The 22,866-nt window shown below is 46.9% G+C and overlaps 1 protein-coding gene across 4 annotated transcripts in view; it reads right to left on the reverse strand.

Moving 5' to 3' along the window:
• Nucleotides 1–22,866, reverse strand: part of PSD3 (pleckstrin and Sec7 domain containing 3) — a 129,636-nt gene that overhangs the window by 66,121 nt on the left and 40,649 nt on the right. For 2 of the 4 annotated variants that reach the window (XM_075931345.2, XM_075931350.2), the window contains 4 exons: nt 8,039–8,245; nt 6,896–6,976; nt 3,465–3,577; nt 415–473 (listed from right to left, as the gene is read on the reverse strand). In XM_075931345.2, coding sequence (XP_075787460.2) covers nt 415–473; nt 3,465–3,577; nt 6,896–6,976; nt 8,039–8,245 — 460 coding nt within the window. Of the gene's footprint in view, nt 1–414; nt 474–3,464; nt 3,578–6,895; nt 6,977–8,038; nt 8,246–13,414; nt 13,647–13,982; nt 14,360–22,866 lie in introns of those variants that run through there. The other 2 variants (XM_075931349.2, XM_089779155.1) reach the window with 2 other exon arrangements.

Genomic DNA, 22,866 nt, shown 5'->3' on the forward strand with positions numbered 1-22,866 from the left:
CCAAAAGGGGCTAGAAATCGTGGTTCGATTCTCCCAGGCTCTCCCACGGTGCTAAGGAGTCTCACCCTTCCTTGCACAAGGGCTTGTCAGAATTGTTCCTGTCCCGAAGGGGCAGAAGACAGCACCCACTGCCCCAGAAGGCAAGGAGGAGGCATGGTCACAGATGGAGCCCCCCAAACAGAGTTATGCTGCACCCGCGTACAGGGCCTGCTAACGGCATCCCAGGACTTGGGCAGGCATGGACGTCCATGTGCCTTGTGCAGCGAGCGGTGTGGCCAGTCGCAGTCCAGCCCCCACAGAGGAGCTCCATGCACCAGGAGCCCGAGAGGACTGGTCGGCCAGCAACCAGCATCACAACTTCGACAGGCCCCCTGAAAACAGGGGTGGGGCAAGTCGCCACGAACCCGCACTCACATGGCCATGCAGATCAGTGTTCAGCAGCATCACCGCACATGTGAGACAGTGGACTCCATCTGGGGAAAGAAGGAGAAAAAATATCACACACAAGTAGGGTAGCCAGGCAGCAAAAGGGAAAAATTAGGGCACTTTTTCTCCTCGGGATGAGGGGCTCTCATTGCCGATACAAGACAAAACCTGATGGTCTCCCTCCGCCCTCCTCCCCTAACCCGAAAGGGAATTTGCTCATGAAGAAACACAGAGAAAAGCAGGGAAATGAATCCAAAGTGATTTCACAGATGTCCATTCGTCTCCTCCTCTCTTCCAGCTTTTATCCCCTGACAAAACAGTCTGGCCGCATCGACTGATACACAGAGTCGCTACAAAACCACACGCGCTGGCTACCTCGCGGGTATCAGTCCGCCAGATGGAATCAGTTCTTTCTTTTTTCGGCTTGCTAGGGCCAGCACAGAAAGAATAAAACTCCCCGCCTCCTTGCCTGGGACTCTCCTGACCTTCCAGACAGGGGACGTGACAGCCTCTCTCCGTCAGTATGTCTGGTCTTCCAGAAACGCAGTCCTGAGCGACAGGGTCTCATACGATTTCCCCACACACACCCCGACTCCGGCCCTGTTTGTCTTAGACCCCGCATGAGGCAGGGCCAGTAGGGTGAAGGAAACCGCTGCTTGAAGGACCCATCTCACGGGCGGCGGCAGCTGCATGTGGCAAAGGTGCCAATTCTGTGGATCCTCCAGGGCTGGAAGACCCACAGAAAATAATGAGAGGGTGCTTAGCACCCTCTGGCAGCTAGCTGCTCCTTTGCCGCCAGAGCCTCCTACTGCTAGTGGCACTGCTGATCAATGCCTCCCACCAGCCCTGCAATCAACCCCTTCCCCTCCCGCCCGCTGAGATCAGCTGGTCCCCGGCACACTGGAGAGGAGGGGGAAGAGTGGGGAGGGGGCAGCCTGAGGGGAGGAGGCAGAACTGGGAGGGAAGTAGGGATGTAAAAACCACCACGAATAGTTAACCAGTTAAGCGATTTGCTTAACTAGTTAACCACGGGGGCTGCGCTGAAGGGGCCTGCCGTGGCTGCTCCTGCAGGCTGGGCCCTCCGGGTAGCCGGTTACCTGGTAAGCATGCCGATACGGCTAAGGTAACCAGTTCCCCGTTTACCTTGTACATCCCTAGAGAGAAGAGGCGAGGTGGGGGGTGGAGTGGGGCTGGGAAGAGGCGGGGTAGGGGGACCATCACAGAGCAGGAGACTGGGCACCGCCAGGGCCAGGAGGAAACAGGTGTGGCAAAGATCCTTCGGAAGAGGCTCTTGAGACGGCAGCCCTGGACTAGGTTCTCTCTCAGGCTTGGCCCTGGGCAGATGATGTGGCTTTGGGAAAGTCACGCAGGCCAACATTTGCAGAAGCAGCCGCTACGTGAGTGTTCCTCATTTTCTAGGGGCCCGTTATGAGACATCCAAAGCCAGCTCTTCCGAAGCACCGGCGGCCACCGCTCCGGCAGAAGTCGGCAGGAGCTGGGGGTGCTCACACTCCCGCTCTCATTGGTCACCTCAAGCTAGTCAACATTTGAAAATGTCAATATCCATCGCTCTGTGCCTCAGTTTTCCTGTCCATAAAGTGGGGTCATAGCCCCAGCTCGCCGGGGAGCAGGGAAGCTACATCCATCGCTCCCTATGAAGCATTCAACTATTATGCTGATGGACATCATTAAAAAAACAAAAACATGAAGAAATTAACAACTTCTGGTTCAGTGGGAGGTTCGGGTGGCGTGCTGTAAGGCTAGGCCGTATAAACTGTCTCTCCTGTCCGCTCCACCGTGCAAGGCTCCTATGAAATAAATAGGACGTGATCCTATCTTGAATCCAGTGGTACTAGACATGGGCTGAACTCATTGCGAGATCAAGGTCTAAAGCTACACCTATGCTACCCTTCCACTCCAGCAGCAGGATGATATGGGGCCAAAACCAGTCATGTGGCCAGAGAGGCATGGCTTGGGCCAAACGTGTAAGGTACATACCTGGAACATATCCACGCTCTTCAGGTATGTCTTTATTCTATTGGCTTCATCCGTGCCTCCTGGCTATACTGCTGCTCGTACCCACATATAAAATTTATTCCGCACAGGATAAAAATAATCCGCCCATGCACGGAATATATTAGAGGGAACATTGATTCTGAGTTAGAAATTCCTCAGCAGTCCCCTCCTGCGGAGCATCAAGCTGCCGGTATAGGGCTGCCAAAAGGCACAATCTATTCCTTGGATGGGGGCGAAGCTAAGCATTTATTTTAGATTCCACAATCCACTTCCAATGAGTATCATGGAAGAAAATACCAATTTAGAACAGAGTCAGCTAAAGTAGATTTAATTCTAATCCCCTCCGTACCTAACTATTATTCCATCTGCATCATGCACAGTGCATTAACCTTCTCTTCCTCCCCTAAAGTTTAGTTTAATAGTGGCTAAAATCGTTTAGCTAAGCTGGGATTATGCGGGGCCTGAAATACATTTTTTCCTCTTTTTTTTTCCCTGCTATCTTCCTTTTAGACTTGCATATGCTCTGATACAGCTGGGAATTTTTAGGTCAAGTTGGCTGTCGGCGCAACTATCGCATTCAATGGTGTTATAACAGCAGAGTTTGCCCTTTTATTCTGGAACAGTTCCGTCTTCCCAAATTTGAAACATGGCTGAGAGCGCTGAAGAGGAAGTTGCGTGAAATGAGCTAGAACATGCCCAACTGTAAGCATGGATTTAGTCGCACTGAAGTCAGTGGAACTGCTCATGTGCTTAAGGCATGTTTAAATACCGTGATGAATTGAGACCAACACTAGTAAAGTTGCCCTACTTCCATCCATACCACTACTCTGGCAAGGAGAAATTAGAAGACTACCATTCCCTTTAGTGGCAATCGCTCACCTCCCATAAACAGACCATTGTCATGCATACATTTGTTTCTCCTCGGGCAGCAGAATATTTCTAGCAAAAACCAGACAGACAATCGCCAAAAGAGAAAGAACAAAGAGGAATGTCCATGACCTAAAACTCAGAAGCAAAATTACCTTGAGTAGAAACGGTGTTTGGGTTACACTGATAGTATCTGTTGGAGAAGTGGATTAATACTCTCTCTCGCTCCTGAGTTTCTCCAATAAGTGAAAAGGCTTTAAAGAAAGTCCTAAAAGAAGTTAGAGAAAACTGAAATTAAAAACACAAATCTCTACTGGTTTGACAATGCCCTAATAACACTTCACAGCAAGGGATAAGCCACGGCATGTCAAAAAGTTGTTTCCAAGAGTCTACTAAGGGAAGAAAGTCCAACTAGGTAATTATTCCCTAAGTATTTCATCTGAACTCTTCAATAAAGGGAAGAGACAAATCACTGATGGTCTGAGAAGTGGTGCAAATGTATTGATACAAAACTATATTATTTTAAATATTTTCCTCTCTTATTTTGAGGCTTTTTGGATAACGAATATGCAAAGCTAAAAAAGAAGAGCACTTACTCCAAGCTACCAAAGTGCTTAAGCACTCGCTTAACTTAAGCACATGACAAATACCATAGTCTTCAAAGAGGTTAACGCATACTTAGGAGCACTGTGTGATCGGGTCACAGTGTCACAGGACTGAGCTCCTAGAAACTACACTCGACGAGGGTCAGTTGTAAACGAATCACAAAAATTAGCAGCTACAGGAATTAATGTTTGGTACCAGCTGGTTAAACCTCACTTTAAAACTCCCTTCTTTTAAAAGTATTATTTGGCTGTCAGAACACTTATACCAGGGCGAGCAGACAGTTGCTGCAGACAGTTTAGTTTACTACTAAAAGTAACAAGCATAAATATTAAAGGGAGAGGCAGAATTCTGATTTTTTTTTAAAGAACTAGAACATTAAAATGCCAGTTTCAAAAGGCTGCTGAGCATCCATATTCAGAAGGGATCAGCATCGAGTAGCTCTCATTGTTCTGGACATACTTAGATGCCTAGGAGATTTCAAAAGAGCTCAGTGCTTGAGTATGGAATGCAGCTAGAGCGCCTGAATTCCACACCTAGCTAGCCACAAAGGTTTGGCGCATTTCAGGATTCAGCTGTCAAATTCCCCCATTCTTCTGATTCATCGCACTTGTGCACTGACTCAGTCACATCTTTCCTATTAACTTTTAAAGGCCAACAGCTAGGCCACACTGCTGCTATTTGTTGCCTGGTTCCTCAGAACAGGCATGAAGATTACCAAGGGTGACAGTCTGCACCTCTATGTTCACACCTTTTACAAGACTATATTCAATTTTGTACAAAGTATGTATCATTTAGAAACTCATAATTTGCTGATCATTATTGTCCCAGTGAAATGTGTGCGGTGACATTGCATAAATAGGGATGTTAAAATGTGTGTATTTTTGTAAATGTGTAACCAGTGAAATTTTCAGCAGTCACATGTTTACATGCAGGGTGGGAGAGGCAGGAGCCGGTGCTTGCTGGAAGCTGGCTTTTAAATCAGCTCCCTGCAAGCACAGCTACTGCCTGTCCCCCCAATCACCACACGGCTGCCTCTGAATCAGAGGCAGCAGCACAGTGGAGGGTGGAGAGCTGCGTGTAACTATGAGAGTTAACCAATAAGCTCAGGCTTATTGCTTCACACAAGTACACAGTTACATCCCTAGTTATAAACGGCTACTGGATAACACTACTGAGACATCTTCCAAGTTTAGAAAAGCAGCCATAAACCAGTTCCTTAGACATAAAAGGCAAACTGAGACCTCAGCCAGGTGTTGAGGAAATCAAATGGACCAGCACTTGGTTAAGTGACCATTCTTTGACAGGGAAAAGGGGATGAGCAAGAAATTTACATCTTGGCAAAGGAACAGCTGGAGGGTCCCCGCTGGATAGGAATCTCAAAGAAAAGAAAAGGGTATAAGGATGGGGAACAGAAGTCCCAAGTTCTCTCTCCCGTCACCTCTACTTATGGCGTCGACAACATTTGAAGGACAAAGGAAGCATCACTAGCCTGGGAACCCGGCAGAAAGGAATTCAGACAGTAAGATGGTTAAAAAATTGGGGAGAGAGACCTTTGCTTTGAATTCACTGTAACTTGTTAATTTAGGTAAGTAGTTCCCCTTACTCTTATCTTCTTGTAACCCACTCTGACTTGTATGCCTCATTATTTATAATTTAGAATGTAGCTTTCTATAATTAATATATGTGTTTTATTGTTTTAGCTAAACCCGTGTGTGCTTGTACTGAAGTATTTAGGAAACTCCACTTGAGATAACAGGGTCTGTGCATATCATTTTTCTATTAATAAAATGACAGACTATGTGTCTGAGCTTGTGCTGTCTGGGAGAGAGCTGGGCAGTACACGATGCACATTTCTGGGGGAAACATCTAGGCCTGAGAATTTGCTGGTTTTGTTCTGCAGGGTAATTGAAGAGTGGCTGGCCATAGCACTTAGCGGGGAGTAACTAACATGCTGGAGAGTGGGTGTGAGCAGCCCACAAACAGTTGCTCTGACAGAGAAGCAATGTAAAAGGCACCTGCATTGGAGAATGGATGGGACACAGCCACTCAGCTGTACCCTGGGTAATGTCACACCAAGAATTTTAACAATTCCACAAAAGCGTTTCCCGTCAGGGAATGCCACCAGATTCTAGGCTCTTTAGCGATGTTATGACAGTATTTACTTCTTCACTTAACACAAAAACTGTAAGTCACCTGATGAAATTAACAGACAGCAGATTTAACACAAATAAGAGGAAGTACTTTTCCACACAACACACAAATAACCTGTGAAATTCTTTGGCTTGGGATGCTGAGCTGGCCAAAAGTATAAATGGGTTAAAAAAAGAAGTAGATAAGTTTATAGCTGTTAGCCAAGATGGTCAGGGATGCAGCTCCAGCTCCCCTAAACCTCTGACAGCCAGAAGACAACAACAGAGGTGGATCACTCCAGTTGCCCTTTCGGTACACTCCCTCTCTGAAGCTGTGCTACTGGCCACCGTCAGAGATAGGATACCGGGCTAGATGGACCATTGGTCTGAGCTGGTATGGCCATTCTTATGTTCTTTACACTCGAATTACAAACTGAAAGAACAGGAACTAACCTCCCCTTGGACTCCATCTTCAATTCCTTAGGCCATGTCTTCACTAAGAGGAAGAACAACATTGCTGCAATCAATCTTCCGGACTTTGATTTAGCGGGTCTTTACTAGACCCGCTAAATCAAACTTAGACGGTGCCCCCATCAATGCCAAAACTCCTACCCCTTACGAGGAGTAAGGGAAGCCAACAGGTTTTTGCTCCCATTGCTGTTCTGCTGTGGAGACCGCATGAAAACTCAAATTAAGATACGTCGACTTTAGCTACGTAATTAAGTTGCTGGAGTTGCGTATCTTAATTCGACCTTCCCCTTTAGTGTAGGCCTGGCCAGAGATCCTCTAGGGATAATTACATCTGTTGAGACCGCATGAAAAGAACATGAGGTGTGGACATGAGCACGTACCTGAGGGAGTGATCCAGCGTCATACCCGTGAAATCAAAAAACTTCAGGTATTCCTCAGCCACAAGTTTGCTGAACTCATTGCTAAATAATAGTAATAATAAAAAAATTAATTAAAAGCAAACATCCAACTGTTTTGGTTACATGTAGAATTAGCCATGTGAATTGTTATCACCTACAGCTCCCAACTTAAACCTGTCCAACACATGATCAATAAATTACAGCCTATACTGGAACAGGACACTAAACTCCAAGAAGCTCTGGGAGACAGACCCATAGTCTCCTATAGACAACCACCTAACCTCAAGATGATTCTTACCAACAACCACAGGACATACGACACTAATACCAACCCTGGTACTTTCCCTTGCAACAAACCCCGTTGCCAGCTTTGTCCACATATTCACTCTGCTGACACCATTATTGGGCCTAACCAAGTGAGTTATAAGATCAAGAACACACATTCCTGCGCATCCAGAAATATAATCTATGCTATCATGTGCCGAAAGTGTCCGTCTGCTATGTGCATTGGACAAACGTCTCAGACACTTCGCCAACAAATCAATGCCCACAAAACAGACATTAGACAGGATCACAAAGAAAAAACAGTTTCTTGCCATTTCAACCAGAAAGGACACTGTCTCAATGACCTAATCACATGCATCCTACTTCAGAAGACTTTCAAATCTGCACTTGAAAGGGAATCCTCTGAACTGGCATTCATGCTAAAATTCGACACTCTCCGCAGGGGGCTGAACAAAGACCCCAACTATCGTACCCATTACAAAGATAGCTTCCCCAATTATCACCTCTAATACCATTAACTCACAGACATCTCCCCTTCCCCACCTGTAATATCATTAACTCACAGGCATTTACCTTCCTTTCCCCCACCCCCCTGCATCCTCCCTCTGTTCTGAAATGTGATTTGTCCTTTTCATATGTGTTCATTTTTTTTAATTGTATCCTTCGGTATATATGGTTGTGACTGTTTTCTTCCACTATTTGATCTGAGGAAGTGGGTCTGGCCCACAAAAGCTCATCACCTAATAACCATCTTGTTAGTCTTTAAAGTGCTACATAGTCCTGTCTTTTGTTTTAACCATGTGAATAACATTGCACAAAATGCCCCGTGTCAACACGTACTTTTTCCCCAAGTGCTTTGCCACATCAGAGCGCTTGAATCGGTCCAGTTGGTAGAGACGCTTCGCCAGCCTTCTGGCTGCTTCCAAATTGCTGTTGGTGCCATTGCTGAGATCTTTACTATGGTTTTCAGCGCCATCTTTCTCCGGGAGCTCGTTGCTTCCCATGGCCACCGTGGAGTCGAAGAGCGAATTTCTCAGTCCAGCATTGCTACATGAGAGAAGGAATGTGAACAGGAGAAAAAAAAAGAATAAAGACGTGATGAACATTTTCAAGAAAAATGGACTTTCTAACTGACAGCACGGTAATTAATTGCCAAGATTGCAAAATACGATGAACGCCATTCAACTAAAGAACCGTTTAGAATGGGCGTATTTGTTGAGGAACTGCAGTTACTGGGAGTTGGTTTATTTTGATTTAAATAACAAAGACGCCTGTACAATGCATAATTACGACTGGAAACGTAATCCTGGCAGCACTGGAACAAGTCTTCATGCAGGAATTACTCCAGACAGCCACCTGCAACACAAGAACACGCCTTTCTATCCCATCACTGTGGGACGTAGACCCTCAGCCTTACCCAAAAGGCCCTACCCATCTGCTGCTGTGTACCAAATGTGAGCTATTTCAGACTAGGTAGGGGGAATAAGTCCTAGAGCCACATAGCTCCCACAGAAACCATCCTAACAGCAGCCTCCTCTCTCTTCCTACTAGACATCTGACTCCCTTAGGCATATTTAAACATCTCAGGTTCAATGAAGAACAATGCAAAGAGTAAACAACTATTCTTACAAACTACAGCTGTCCACCTATTACGCTTACAGTGCCTTTAAACACCACATCACCTCAACTACGCGCCACCTCTGATTTTGTCACAGAGACGATGGCAGCCATGGAAACTGCGACTTTGGGTGAAGTCCGTGGAACCTTGGAAAGGTCTTGTACAAATGCACTTGAGTAGGCTCCCGCTAGGACTGGTGTTGGAAACCTGTGCACCACATCGCAAACACCCCTCAGGTTCGGCGTGTCTGCTGATGGAAACAGGGATGGGTGAGCCAAACCTGAGCTGAGCTGTGACTGTGTGTGCCAGGTCGCCACACCCAAAACAGGGGTCAGGAGTTGGTGATGAGGGGTGAATGGAGGGTGGTTTCACTCTCCAAGAATCATAGAACCCCAGGGCTGGAAGAGACCTCAGGAGGTCATGGAGTCCAACCCCCTGCCCAAAGCAGGACCAACCCCAACTCAATCAACCCAGCCGGGGCTTTGTCAAGATGGAACTTAAACACCTCTAGGGATGGAGATTCCACCCCCTCCCTAGGGAACCCGTCCCAGTGCTTCACCACTCTCCTAGGGAAACAGTTCTTCTTAATATCCAACCTAGACCCCCCACTGCAACTTGAGCCCATTGCTCCTCCTGCCACCTGTCACTACTGAGAACAGCCTCTCTCCTTCCTCTTTGGAACCTCCCTTCAGGAAGTTGAAGGCTGCTCTCAAACCCCCCGTCACTCTTCTCTTCTGCAGACTAAACAAGCCCAAATCCCTCAGCCTCTCCTTGTAAATCATGCGCTCCAGCCCCCTTAGCATTTTTGTTGCCCACCGCTGGACCCTCTCCAATGCCTCCACATCCTTTCTGTCATCTCCAAGACCCCCACCCATCTCTTATGTCTATGTTGTGCAAACTACATTGTGTGGTGAACTTTCCAAGACTTATCTTTTCTTTTCTTGCATCTCTGTTGTGAAATTTACTAAAAATTTCTGTGCAAAATGATGGCCTTAACTACCACCAATAAAACCGCCCTGTTTCCCTATCTACTCCTTATTACAGGCCAGCCCTGGAAGGTGGCCAGCACTGACAGAAAACATCTGCATCCTGGAGAATGGATGCGACCACAAGCCATGACTGGTGACATGGAAATGCCAGCCACTCCCAGTGACCTATATTCCACAGGTACTTCCGGCAAGAGCACTTCAGAAACGAAGTGGGAAGAGAAAAGGAGAAGAGCGCTTGTTTCTTTTCCTCTTGGAAGCTTGCCAAAGGAGCGACCTCAGAAGGAATTTCACGAACTTCCCATATATAAAATGAAGTCCAAGTCAGGTGTTTCATTCACAAAAGCACCATGTCAAAGCAGCTGCTCGGTTCAATAGCCTTTCAGTTTTTCTTTAAACTAAGCAACTGCATATGGGTAGGCGGGAGGTAAAAGTGGTGTTTGGCCTTATTCAACACCTAAATTTAGCCTTCCTATTAAAGAGGCTAACTTGGCAATACTAGAGTCTAAGGGTGACATTTTTCATGCTCATTTCTCATTGGAAATTAATGCATGTCCAAATCGTTTAAGCAGCTTTAAGAAGATAAAGCCCCACCACACCGTGTATTTTGCAGTCATTGTTCTCTAAATGTGTAATGAGTTTTATTTCATTAGTCCCTAAACCTCTTTGCTGACAACGATGCAAAAGGCCAATTAGAGCTCACTGTGATGGAGCTTTCTGTGGACACCTATTCGTTACGATCGAGACAGCAGGGACCTCGGGTGAGGATTCACATTGGTCACCGACAGGGAAGCTGCTCTGCCTGCCAACTTTGGTGTGTATGTGATAAAAATAAAAACCTGCCACGTGGGATATGCTAGATGGGTGTGTAATGGAGTTTATTTAATCAGTTCTTAGCACGCAAGGCTAAACAGGACCACAATGATAATGATAATGCAACGGGGAATCATTTTTGACCACCCCAAGATTTTGGTAAGTGGTCAAGGGCCTCACATTTCTGTGGAGAGGGGGTGGGGTCTGAGATGGAGGTTGGGTGCAGAAGGGAGCTGAGGGTACGGGTTTGGGGCCTGGAAGGGAGGTGAAGGAGGGAGTCGTGACCTGGGGCAGGGGAATGAGGTGCAGGATTGGGGAGGGGCTATGGGCGCATGAGAGGATTCTGGCCTGGGGAAGGGGTGTAGGGTCTTGGAGGTAGTTGTGACCTGGAGGACGGGAGAGGATGTGGGTGGTGATCTGGGGCAGCAGGGTGTTGATGTCTTGGATTAGGGAGTTGGCATGCGGGAGGGGCTGGAGTGCCAGAGGCAGGCTCTGGTCGGGAGGCACTTACCTAGGCAGCTCCCAGCCAGCAGCCCAGCGGGACCTTCAGGCAGGCTCCTTGCCTGACACAGTGGCCGCTCAAAGCAGCTGGCTGCTCCATATACCTCTCTGCACCACATGCCTGGGGGGGGGGGGGGAGAGACTTGCACATGGCCCCTGCCCACAGCACAATCATCCCAGCTCATCGACCAGTTTCCAGCACAGGTCCCCAGCAGCCAGCCCCTTTGAGTGCTAGGGCTGTGACAGGCAGGGGTCCCGGCAGGGTGGACCAGGGGCTGGACCCAACCCATGGCCTGTATTTTGCACACCCCTGATCTAACATGACCTCCTAAGTATCACGGGCCACAGAATTTTACTCGGTGAGTCTTGCAAAATGAATCACAGGCAAAGGGGGAACTTGAACACCTGGTCACAGACAAACACAATACTTCCTAAACCACCAGCTGCACTTAAGCAAACTCTTTCGGTCTCCTGGAGAAGTTTTACAGCCTCGTCTGTGCTTTCTGCTCCAGCCTTCTCAGGCTCTTATCTCAACACTCTGCTGACCTGTGCCCCAGCACGCAATCAAAAATTAAAAGACCGTGATGAATCGCTGCCGCCCCAACTTCAGCGCATGGCACCAACAGTGACCAGATCTCCGATGGTCTCTCCTCCAATTAGCAGATTCAAAACATCTCTGTGATGGGACAGAATTGGGCAGGAACCCTAAATTAGCTTCCGAGAGTTACTACCTCCCCTTTATTACTGCCAACTACTCACAACGTGCTAGCACCTTGAGACCAAAGAGGTCGTGGTGCCATTGTGGCAAATCCTACACACACATATAAAAGTAAATTTCTTAACCAAGCAGAGTAACCTCCATCTGACATCCACCTAGCCACGACCAGTTTCACATGTGCACGAAGGCAGATGCCTTTGACGTATCGTCTCATTTTGGCCACACATGGAGTCCTGCCTCTAGGCATGCTGCATCCAGAACAAAGTGTGCACAAAATTCAGGGAGTTAGGGGAAGATAGGGCTGAGGTTTTTACAAGATTGATGTGGTTGCGAGAGGGTGGGTATTTACACCTGCTTGCTCTATTCTTCAACAACTATACATTACTGGAACAGCGGCGCTATTTAAAGCCACCATAAGGCAGCGCCGGTCAGCAAAGCCCGCTCCAGCAAGAACAGCAGTGATCAGAAATAAAAGGGTGAACATCTTGGTCCAATGATATCAATGGCAAAACTCCCACCAAATTCAATAGGGGCAGGAAAGTTCCCAGGGCCCAACATGTGTGGATGTAACTAAAGTTCAGGGCTTTGCGTTTTTTGTTTTTAAACAGTCCTTCAGTTTCGGTCTTTATTTTTTCCACACTTTTTACGAAGCATGCAGTTTACCACACCCCCACCAGCGTCCCTGATCGTAAACGGTCTGGTCCATCGTTAAAGTATTTGCCCTGCAACAGCACCCAAAGGCCGCAAGCAGGGACTGGTGCCGCATCCTCTAGGCCAGTGGTTTTAAAACTTTTTTTCCTTATGGAGAAACTCCTGCAGTCACTGCTGAACTTGATGGGAGCAGAATTAGACCCAACATAGCTGGCTGCTGAAAACCTCCCACCCTGCACATACAATCACTTATCGAAAGAGGCGATCCCTGACTAACGACTTTAAGGGCTGTTAATATTACACTGGGAACAGATCCCTAGAAGCATTTTGCTGTGCTAAGAGAATGTCCTTCACCCATTGCTTTAGGCAAGGTGAAGCAATGGGTGCGAGAGGGGAACCACAGTGGAAGAAACTTTCCTTGGGGTATGAGGGCTTCTAGCCAGCTTTAGAAGGGGACCAGTCACCACTTATGATAAATGACTGGGCAGCCCAGCGAGCGAGCCAGCCCGCTTCCAAGCTCCTTACAGTAGATCTCCAGACTGATTAGGAAACTTGTTCTGCCAGTCCTGCAGCTCATTAGAAACGCATGTCAAGCAATGATTTACCTGGTCAATTAGCTTCTATTAACAGGCTCTCCCAAGGAAAATCTTCCTTTCCTGGCAGGCGATTCACCGTGCTACTTAAAAGGCCTAATATGCTTTGAAGTCCTACATGCAAAGATGTCAGCAAAGATGTGCTTTAAAGCAGATCCGCCTGCGCGGCTCACTAGTATAGTATTGATGAGTGTGTGAATGGAGAAAATCAATGGACCAATGACTGCAAACTGCTGTCAAGAAGCCACTGAAAATACCAAGAGCTCAGACATGTCACACAGCAGAGACAGGAAAAAGCTAATGTCTCTATATAGCCACTATGAGCTATCATTTTACCAAGAAGATTTCATATCCAGGCAGTTTTTCGGAAGTTGAAAAGGCTCAGCTGCTTCACATAAACCCCCAGCTGTAGCGAATCCTTCTCCTCATCTCTCTCCTTTTGCTTCCATTAATGAAAAACTCACTCATCGGAAACAGGAGCGAACATCTAAAATGTCAGAAAATTCCATTTCTAGGAGGTGTGGAATGCAGCCTGTACAAATCCTCTCCCGATCATAGGTTCATAGTATTAGAACATCGAGACCATCCCCCTAAAAGGACAGGATTAGAGGCTCCAACCACCAGCCTGGCACGGGCTTACCCTGAAACTACAGCTAATTGTAGCCTCAAGTACAAGCAGCAATCAAATATTTGGCTGCAAGGCCAGAAGGGTTTCGAAGTTGGAACCGAATTATTTTTAAAACCCACATCATATTTATGCAAACTGGTTTAGTAACCCACAGAGGAGCAGATACTCCTCTGGTGTAAACTGGCATAGCTCCACAGTCTTCAATGGGACCCAACCAGTCTGCTTCCCAATGAGATCAGAAATAGACACACAAAAAATACATTAAATCCCAGTTACCTCTGTTAGAATGTGCTCCGCCCCTAAGCTTTCTATCCCAACTGTACAGCAAACATTCCTCTGCCTGGATACTCCTTGCATGCGTTGCAGCTTTCAAGAGCAGTACAAATACAGAGCACTGTATTTCTGCCTGCTATTTTCCCTGCAACACTTTAATATAGATTCCTCAGAGGCAAGAACCAAAACTTGAAAGACATTTAACTACTTCCCCCTGCTCTTCCTGGTTCCCCACAACAACTTCCCTCCAAGAGACCTGCTCCAAATGCCCACAATACAATGAAGTCACACACATGACCCCTCACTAGCTTTAAAGTTTAACTGTTTGGAGACTAGCCCAGAGAGCGCTTGTGAACGGTGCAGCTGTCGTGGCTTCATTCTTTTGCAGGCAAACAGGAAATGGGATGCTCAGAAATACAGGGTTTACTCCGGTCTTTAAAGCCTCGTCTTTCAAAAGAACGAACACAGGGCATGTAGTAGGCAGTGGTGAAAGTAACTTAGAATTTCTGACAGGTACTGTCCTATTACACCCCCGGAGTCCCTGACAGCTCTTAAAATAGCTCCCTGCTGGCTTTTGCCGCAACTAAGCCTGCTCTTGACAGAGCTACGCACCACGGCGCACCTGTTTACTTTCACTTCTGGTCGCAGGCCTCTCCGTTTTCCACAGTTTTATTTCATTAATTATGCAGTGAAACAAACTTTCCCCCTTTTTTCACAACTGACAAGACAAGCCAGGGCTCTGCCAAGCAGCCTGGATGTTAAGTGCATTGTGTTGGCTACCCACGGAACTGCTTGTAACAAAAACAAGTCACCATTCAGACACAGCTGCCTACATTCGTTCCCTTCTGCCTCTTCTCCAGGCAGGCAGCTGAGAAAAGCAGAGTTAAGTTAGCAAGAATGCAGCAGTGCTTGACTGACAGCCAGACATGACCAATGGATAACAGGACAGATCGCACTCCATGCCAGGTTGTCACTAGGGCACAGAACGGTGCAACTCCACGGAGCTTGGCAAATGGATGTTATGAGAAGTGTGGGCTTCTCCCCTAAAACGCATCGGTTTTGTCAGGGCTGTGACAACACATGCCAGCTGAGCACATGACCACAGATGCTTTGTACTGATCGGGTGTGTGCAGTTTTCTGTTCAGCTGCTGGCGTGTTGTGCCCACAACGTTTTTTGGGTTTGGTTTGTTTTGCTCTGGGAGGGGGCTAGGAACCAAAATGATGTTAGCAGTCAGCCAGTCCTTCCTCCCCTCCGGAAGTACAAGCAGTCTCCCAAATAGTACATGCAGGAGAGCTGCAATATTATCCTGGACGAGAGTCAATATTGGCCCTTTTTTCTTTCGAGAAACATGCACAGGTCCCAATTCTTCCTCTTCCTGGGAATGTTCCACTCACACTTTGCCCCAGGCCATGTGCCCACTCCGCCCCAGCCCAAGGTCCAACTCTCACTCCACTTCTTCCCCCCCCACACACCTCCAAGGCCCCTGCCACGCTCCACCTCTCCCCCAAACCTCTTCACAAGCTGCCCAACAGCAGCTGGATGACGCTGCTGCCCCCGTCAGCTGCTGGACGGCGGCCCGGTCCCCCCCGCCACCATCTGTGGGTTACAGACTGTGGTAATAATCAATCCCGGGTCCTTCTTCAGACCCTGATTTTTAATGTTACGAATGTAAGCTCATAGGAAAAATGAGGAGTCCTGTGGCCCCTTAAAGACGAACAAATGTATTAGCGCACCAGCTAATGCTGGCAGATGCATGCATTGCAGGCCACAAAAGCTGAGGCCCAAATACATTTGTTAGTCTTCAAGGTGCCACAGGACTCCTCGTGGCTTTGGCTGAAACAGACTCACACGGGCGACCCCTCTGAAACGTAAGGTCCCAGGGTTACTCTCTTTCTGACCTATCAGTGGTCATCCTCAAAGGAAACTGCCCAACTCCTTCCAGAGAGAAGCCTTTCAGAAACTGGCGACTAATCCCTTTTTCTCCCATGACTGCAGACTGGCCACTTTACCTTGAACGGTTTCTTAGAACGCATGCTAATTATCTATGCGCAACAACATGTTGTACTTTGCATTTAGCTCCGAGTATCTTTCCTACACCTGAAGATCTCTGTCTCTCAAAAGCTTGTCTCTCTCACTCACAGAATAGTGATAGAAATGTAGCCGTGTTAGTCTGGTGTAGCTGAAACAAAAAACAGGACTATGTAGCACTTTAAAGACTAACAAGATGGTTTATTAGGTGATGAGCTTTTGTGGGCCAGACCCACTTCCTCAGATCAAATAGTGGAAGAAAATTGGCATGACCATATATACCAAAGGATACAATCACAAAAATGAACACATATGAAAAGGACACCAATTATCACCTCTAATATCATTAGCTCACAGACATTTACCTCCCCTCCTCATTCCCCTTCTGTTCTGCAATTTGATTTGTCCTTTTCATGTGTGTTCATTTTTTTGATTGTATCCTTTGGTATATATGGTCATGCCAATTTTCTTCCACTATTTGATCTGAGGAAGTGGGTCTGGCCCACGAAAGCTCATCACCTAATAAACCATCTTGTTAGTGCTACATAGTCTTGTTTTTTGTTTCACGCACAGAAGGTATTCCAGGAAAAGATACTGCCTCACCCACCTTGTCTGTCTACATCACAGCTACATCAGCGTAAGACAGCTTATGTTGACCTAGTTCTGTAAGCCCTGGTCTACACTAGGACTTTATTTCGAAACAACCCCCCTTTGGTCGAATTTATAAGCCATGGGTCCATGCTACCAAGCCCGTTATTTCAAAATAATGGGCCACTTAATTTGAAATTTGAACTCCTGCTTTTCACCAGGAGTCACGCTAATTCCGAAATAGTTACGTCGAAATAACAGTAGTGTGGATGCGCCAGTGCCATTATTTTGAAATAACTACTCACCAGAGTAATTCAGACTAATTACACCCGTGCTCCCTGGGGCTCTACGTTGAGGTAGGAAGGCCAACGGAGTCTGCCTCGGACTCACTTCAAGACTTCCCTGTAGTGTGGACATGCTAGTTCAATTTTGTTAAATTGGGAGTTATTAAATCGACTTTACTAATTTCGAAATAATTTCCTAATGTAGACATGGCCTACGCATTTACGCTAAAACATTGCTCCCACTGATGTAACTCGCTCACGACACTAACTTAACTCCAAGTTAGATCAACATGGTGTCAGTGTGCAGGTCAGTGCCAACGTCAACTGTTACTGCCTCTCAGAAACCGTCCCACAATGCCCCATGCTGGCAGTCAAAGTGGTGCAGTTGCTCCTGGTGAGGATGGGCAATGCCAACACAAGGCACATAGTGTGGCTGTGTAAAATGGATTCTTTTACTGTGGTGGGTGTATGTCGATGCGATTTAGATCAACTTAATTTTGTAGAGTAGGCTTGTCCTTTGTATCTATTTGTCCTCTGTCTATTTGACTGTGTAGGCCTTTGATGTGTTAATTTCCCACAACAGTAACCTCGCAGGTTTCTTGAACCATTCTGAGCAATTCTTTTCTTTCCCAGTGAGATGCTAATGGCAGCCTTGAGCAGCGAGGGGCAACCTAGGCCTGGCTCCATGTTGTGGAGGGGGGGGAAGCTCGCACCCTTGACCTCTGGGTCTGGAGGCGGGTACCTTATCCACTGGAGGAGCCCCCCAATCTCCCTACATTCTGGGCCCCTTTTATCCTTCCTATGTTTAAGTGTGCCAGCTCCGCCCCTCAGGAGGCTGGTGGTGCCTGTTGTGGGAGGGGCAGGGCTCGAAGCCTTGACCTCATGCTCCACAGGCAGGTACCTTATCCACTGCGCCACTGGAGAGGCCCACAAGCTCCCTACCTTCAGGGCCCTCCATCTCAGTGGGCCGCAAGATTGTCATAATCAAGGTGGTCTCCTGGGCTAGGGCAGTTTTGCTAACAGCGCTTACATGCCTAGAATTTGCGGGGTGCACCGACTGAACCGCAGCAGCACTGTGATTGGCTGCAAAGGAAGCACATGACTCACACGATCAGCACACACCTCGCTTGCAGCACCCTGGCTTTACGTGCGAGTCACTTTAGTAACACCGGTAGGAAAAAACAACACTGATGGAGGCCAACAGAACCTGGCAACCCTGTGTGTGGGCAACGGCAAACAAAACATGGATTTCAGAGCCTAACATGAGGAAATTGTGGCCCAAAATTTCATGTGCTGAGATCAGCCTCCACTACTTGGAAAACTTCCAAGAGCCATGAAGAGGAAATAGGTTTTTCTTCTTACCCCTAATGAGAACAAGGGAAAGCTATTTAACGAAATAATATCTTAGAGAAAGTTAATGGCCACTGGTCCAACTATATAGGAAACACAATAACTCAGCCGAGAGACTCAGAGGAGCAGCCATGTGAGTCTGTAACTTTACAAACAATGAATAGTCCTGTGGCACCTTAGAGACTAACAAAAACATGTAATACGAGCTTTCCAGCGCATAAAAAAACAGCAAGAAAATGGTCTGGTAGCACTTTATAGACTAACAAAACATGGAGATGGTATCATGAGCTTTCGTGGGCACAGCCCACTTCTTCAGATGACCAGACTTACGATTAGAGGATAAGAAAACTCAAAATACATAGGAGAAGGGAAGGGGGGGAGGGTGAAGAAAGATGCTCTGTCACCCAAAGTATCAGGAGAAAGGGTGCTAAACCTGAGTAGATAAAGATCAAAGTCAGTGGATGGATTGCCAAGGCAGGAAGGATACCATTCAGAAAGCTGTTAGCACCTTCAGTGATAAAGGCTCCACCACCCCATATCTTGATTAAGTCCATAAGTAATAAAATTGAATTTGCATATGTATTGTAATTCCAAGCCTTCCCTGTGGATTTGACTTGAGGAGCTGGCCTGTGACAAGACTGCCATTTCAACCAGAAAGGACATTGTCTCAACGACTTGATTACCTGCATCCTGCTTCAAAGGCCTTTTAAGAATACACTTGAAAGAGGATCCTCTGAACTGTCATTCATGCTCAAATTCGACACTTTACACTCAAGTTTGAATAAAGACTCTAATTACCTTACCCATTACAAAAATAGCTTCCCCAATTATCACCTCTAATATCAGTAGCTCACAGACATTTACCTCTTCCCCCCCCCCCCCGACCCCTGCATTCCCCTTCTGTTCTGAAATTTGATTTGTCCTTTTCATATGTGTTCAATTTTTTTTAATTGTATCCTTTGGTATATATGGTTGTGACAATTTTCTTCCACTATTTGATCTGAGGAAGTGGGTCTGGCCCACGAAAGCTCATCACATAATAAACCATCTTGTTAGTCTTTAAAGTGCTACATAGTCCTGTTTTTTGTTCCAACTACACCAGATTAACACGGCTACATTTCTATCACCTTCAGATCTGTGAGATTATGGTTAGGTAAACAGAAACGTTCTGCCACTGGCTCGTGATACTGTATATTTTTGTTAGTCTCTAAGGTGCCACAGGAGCACTGGATTTTGCGTAGGCGTTTATACCCAATGACTGCAAAGTGGATGCAAAATACTACCAATTCAGAATGGCTGCATTTTGCCCTGGTGGAAATCACTACACAGTAGGGCAATAGGGACTGAGGCTTAATAGTCTAGATCTGCGGTGTCCAAGCAGTTCGGAAGCAGGAGCTACCAAAGCAAATGAGCCACATTATTCTGAAAATGTAAATAACACAGTGGCTACTGGTATAGCCAACTAGCCACACTCAACCAGCCAATGAACCACATGTGGCTGGTGTGCTGGGCACCACAGGTCGAGATGCTGTAGTGCAGCTGTGAAGGTACACAGCTCTTCTAAGCTAACCGGTCTTTCGGGTTGTATCCCCCGCCACGCAGCAGTGCCACGAAGGTCAAGTACAACCTTACAATTCTCTGCAGTTCTGACTACATGAAACCCTCCATCTTGACTGTAGCAAAACAAGAACATCTCAGGGAACCGATGGTTACACAGGCAGACCAGCTCTGGAAGGAGAGAGAGAGACCTCGGCTATTCAAACCCACAGGAAGTAGAAGATTGTTTCTCCGCAGGAATACAGGCCGCGCCCAGGTCTGGTTCAACCCCATTTCTCCCCTCTTCCATTCCGCTGCCAGCCAAAACAGCTGGACAACTGAGCTGTAGCTGGATAAAACAACTGGACCGAGAAAGGCAGGATTCCTTTGAAAAACAAGCAAACCTGTATACCAGAGAGGCTCAGCACAGCTCCCACAGGAGAACCTGCAAGACGGCTGTTTTCCACAAAGGCAAGTGGCCTCAGTCAGATTCTGCAGGTCACTGTCACAGTGATTGGGGGGGGGAGGTTCATGCATAGTTGGTGTGAGGACTTACGGAATGGAGTCTGGGTCAGCAGCTGGCAGGCTGGCAGGGGAGAAACACCCAGACACAAAGGAGCCCATAGGAGCTTGCAGCCTGGAAGTCTCTAATCACTTTTTATTTATTTATTCAGAGCCATGTGACCGGCCTTCACAGTGCAGCACTGCTGCCTCGGAGAAAGAGAGCCCCTAAGAGCTGCACTGCTGGCCCGGCTGCGCCTCTCCTGTACGTTCATTCAACGACTGGGTTCTAGTCAGCCCAGGCATTACGCCCAGACTCATCAGCTGCTCTCTAATCAACACCCAGGGCCTGATTCTCAGCTGCACGACAGCCCGTTTACCCGGCCAGCACGTCATAAAAGTACAGGAAAACCGTCCCTGTATCAAAGCCCTCAAGACGGCTTCGTTCTGTGTTTGCAACGGCAGGAAGAAAGTCAAGGGGCTGCTTCTCTTTTCTTTTCAAAAAGCAAAACGATTTTCGATGTGAACATGGAACTCTCATTAACCCTTTCCTGTCAAGCCAGGATCGTTTGCATATTGATTGGATTTAAAGAACCAGCTGTGTCTTTTGTGATCTGTTCCTCTGGATGCCAGAACCCAGCATTTGGAAAGGTTTCTCTTGCACACACTCTCTCTCTCCCCCAAATTTGTGTCCCCAAATCTGGAGAGGCAGTAAACTGTCCTGAGTGGCTGTAGATATTTAGTTCCGGGATCCCTCCAATAGTGAGAGCTGCCCAGATACTGCTCACCTGTCCCCCCACTTACCTATCTCCTAGACCTCTTTCAGCCAGAATCTGCATCCCAAATCTTAATTGTTATGCATCAGCTCTGCAAATGCTTTAAGCATGGGGGTTGTCTCATTGCATGCAGTGACACGGATCACACGCCGAACACTAAACCCATGTGTAAATCTGTACAGTACTGGACCCCCACCTGCTCACTAACTGGACCCAGAATACCTGGCTGTGGACTCTCCATCCAGCGACCCTCTGCTCAAGAACACCATCAGGAGGGTCAACATGACAGGAGACTACAGAAGGCCTCACTGGAGCTACATCAAACACCAGACCACCACTTTGGACTCACTGAAACTGATCAATGCTAACACTCGCATTAAATTCCGCCAGGCCTGGATTTCACTCTGTGCCTGCAACAATATGTAGCGCACAGCGGCATCTAGTGACTGCATGCGTGAAAATTTCTCACTGTGATGTCTGCCTGGGAACAGGGAGAGACTAGTGGAGGATTTCAGGAGCGGAAAGGGCCAGGAAACCCAGCGAGTGAAACACAGAAACCGACAAAACAACGTGTTTTTAGCTAAACTCATGGTCAAACCATTTTAACTGAAATTTTTCCATAACATTCAATGTGAGCCAGGGGAAATTTCAGTCCAAATAAATGTTTGGCACACTTATTAGTAACCACATGTGGGGTTTTATCATGGGAAGTGCTTGGCAACCTAATCTATAGAAACTCTGCCTGGAAAAACAAAAACAAAAACAAAAACAAAAACAAAAACAAAAACAACACACACACACACACACACACACACAGAGTCAAGATTGGTTAGGAGGAATATTCGCCCACACAAACCTTTTAGGAACAAAGAAATATTGAGTCATGACATACAACTGTAACATACCTTCATGCCTACGCATCCCATTCACCACTCTCAAGGACAACACTCCACCCCTCTATAAAAAAGCCCATAAAGTTACGTGTGCAGTAACACAATATGCACACCACATTCCTCACTGTTCCACTACAATGCACAACTCTGACCTCCGCTACTTCAAAATACATGTCTGGAGGACTTGTGTGTCCCAGTGAACTGTAGGATGTATTATCCTTTCATGAGGCTTTTAATTAAGTTATTCTCTGTTTTTAATTATAGTTATTTTAATGATGCTAGTGCCGGGGTGTCGTGTATTAGTCATGCCGTACTGTGGTTGCCTGGAGGGATACAGCTAGCTTTTTCCTGTACCTAGTTTAAGAGGCAGATATGTGTTGCCTGGCCAACAAAGTGCTCCAGCTTCTGAAGTTGTGAAAAAAACACAACTTCATAGCTGTATTTGTTTCTATTCACTCTCTCTCTCTCTTTTTTTTTTTTTTTTTTTTTTTTTTTTGAAGAAAGGGGGTAAGAGAGAAAAACAGCTGGAAATGTCTATGTAAAATACCACATAAGGGTTACAAATCTAAAATAAGCTCAAGAAGTGCAAAGTTATGGCTTCCACTGCCTTTTCTGAGCAGGAAAGGCAACGTTGCCCAAAGGAGCTAAGTGACTTGGGACCTACATTCCCTGACTTTCAGAGACACAGCCGAAGGGTAGGTCTACACTGCACAGAAAACTCGGAGGCTGGCCTGTGCCAGCTGACTCGGGCGGGAGGGGCGTTTCATTGTCATGGAGGGTTGGGTGGGTGTCCAGGCGCTAGGACCCTGCTGCATGACTCACACTGCCTTGCATGTAAACTTGTGTCTGGCATGCGGCAGCTGACTCAGGCTCACGGGACTGGACAATTGCAGCCTGCACAGCCGGGCTCAGGCTGGCGCCTGTGTTCTA

Source organism: Pelodiscus sinensis, chromosome 6 (assembly GCF_052426305.1).
Source record: "Pelodiscus sinensis isolate ZL-2025 chromosome 6, ASM5242630v1, whole genome shotgun sequence".
Taxonomy (NCBI): Eukaryota; Metazoa; Chordata; order Testudines; family Trionychidae; genus Pelodiscus; species Pelodiscus sinensis.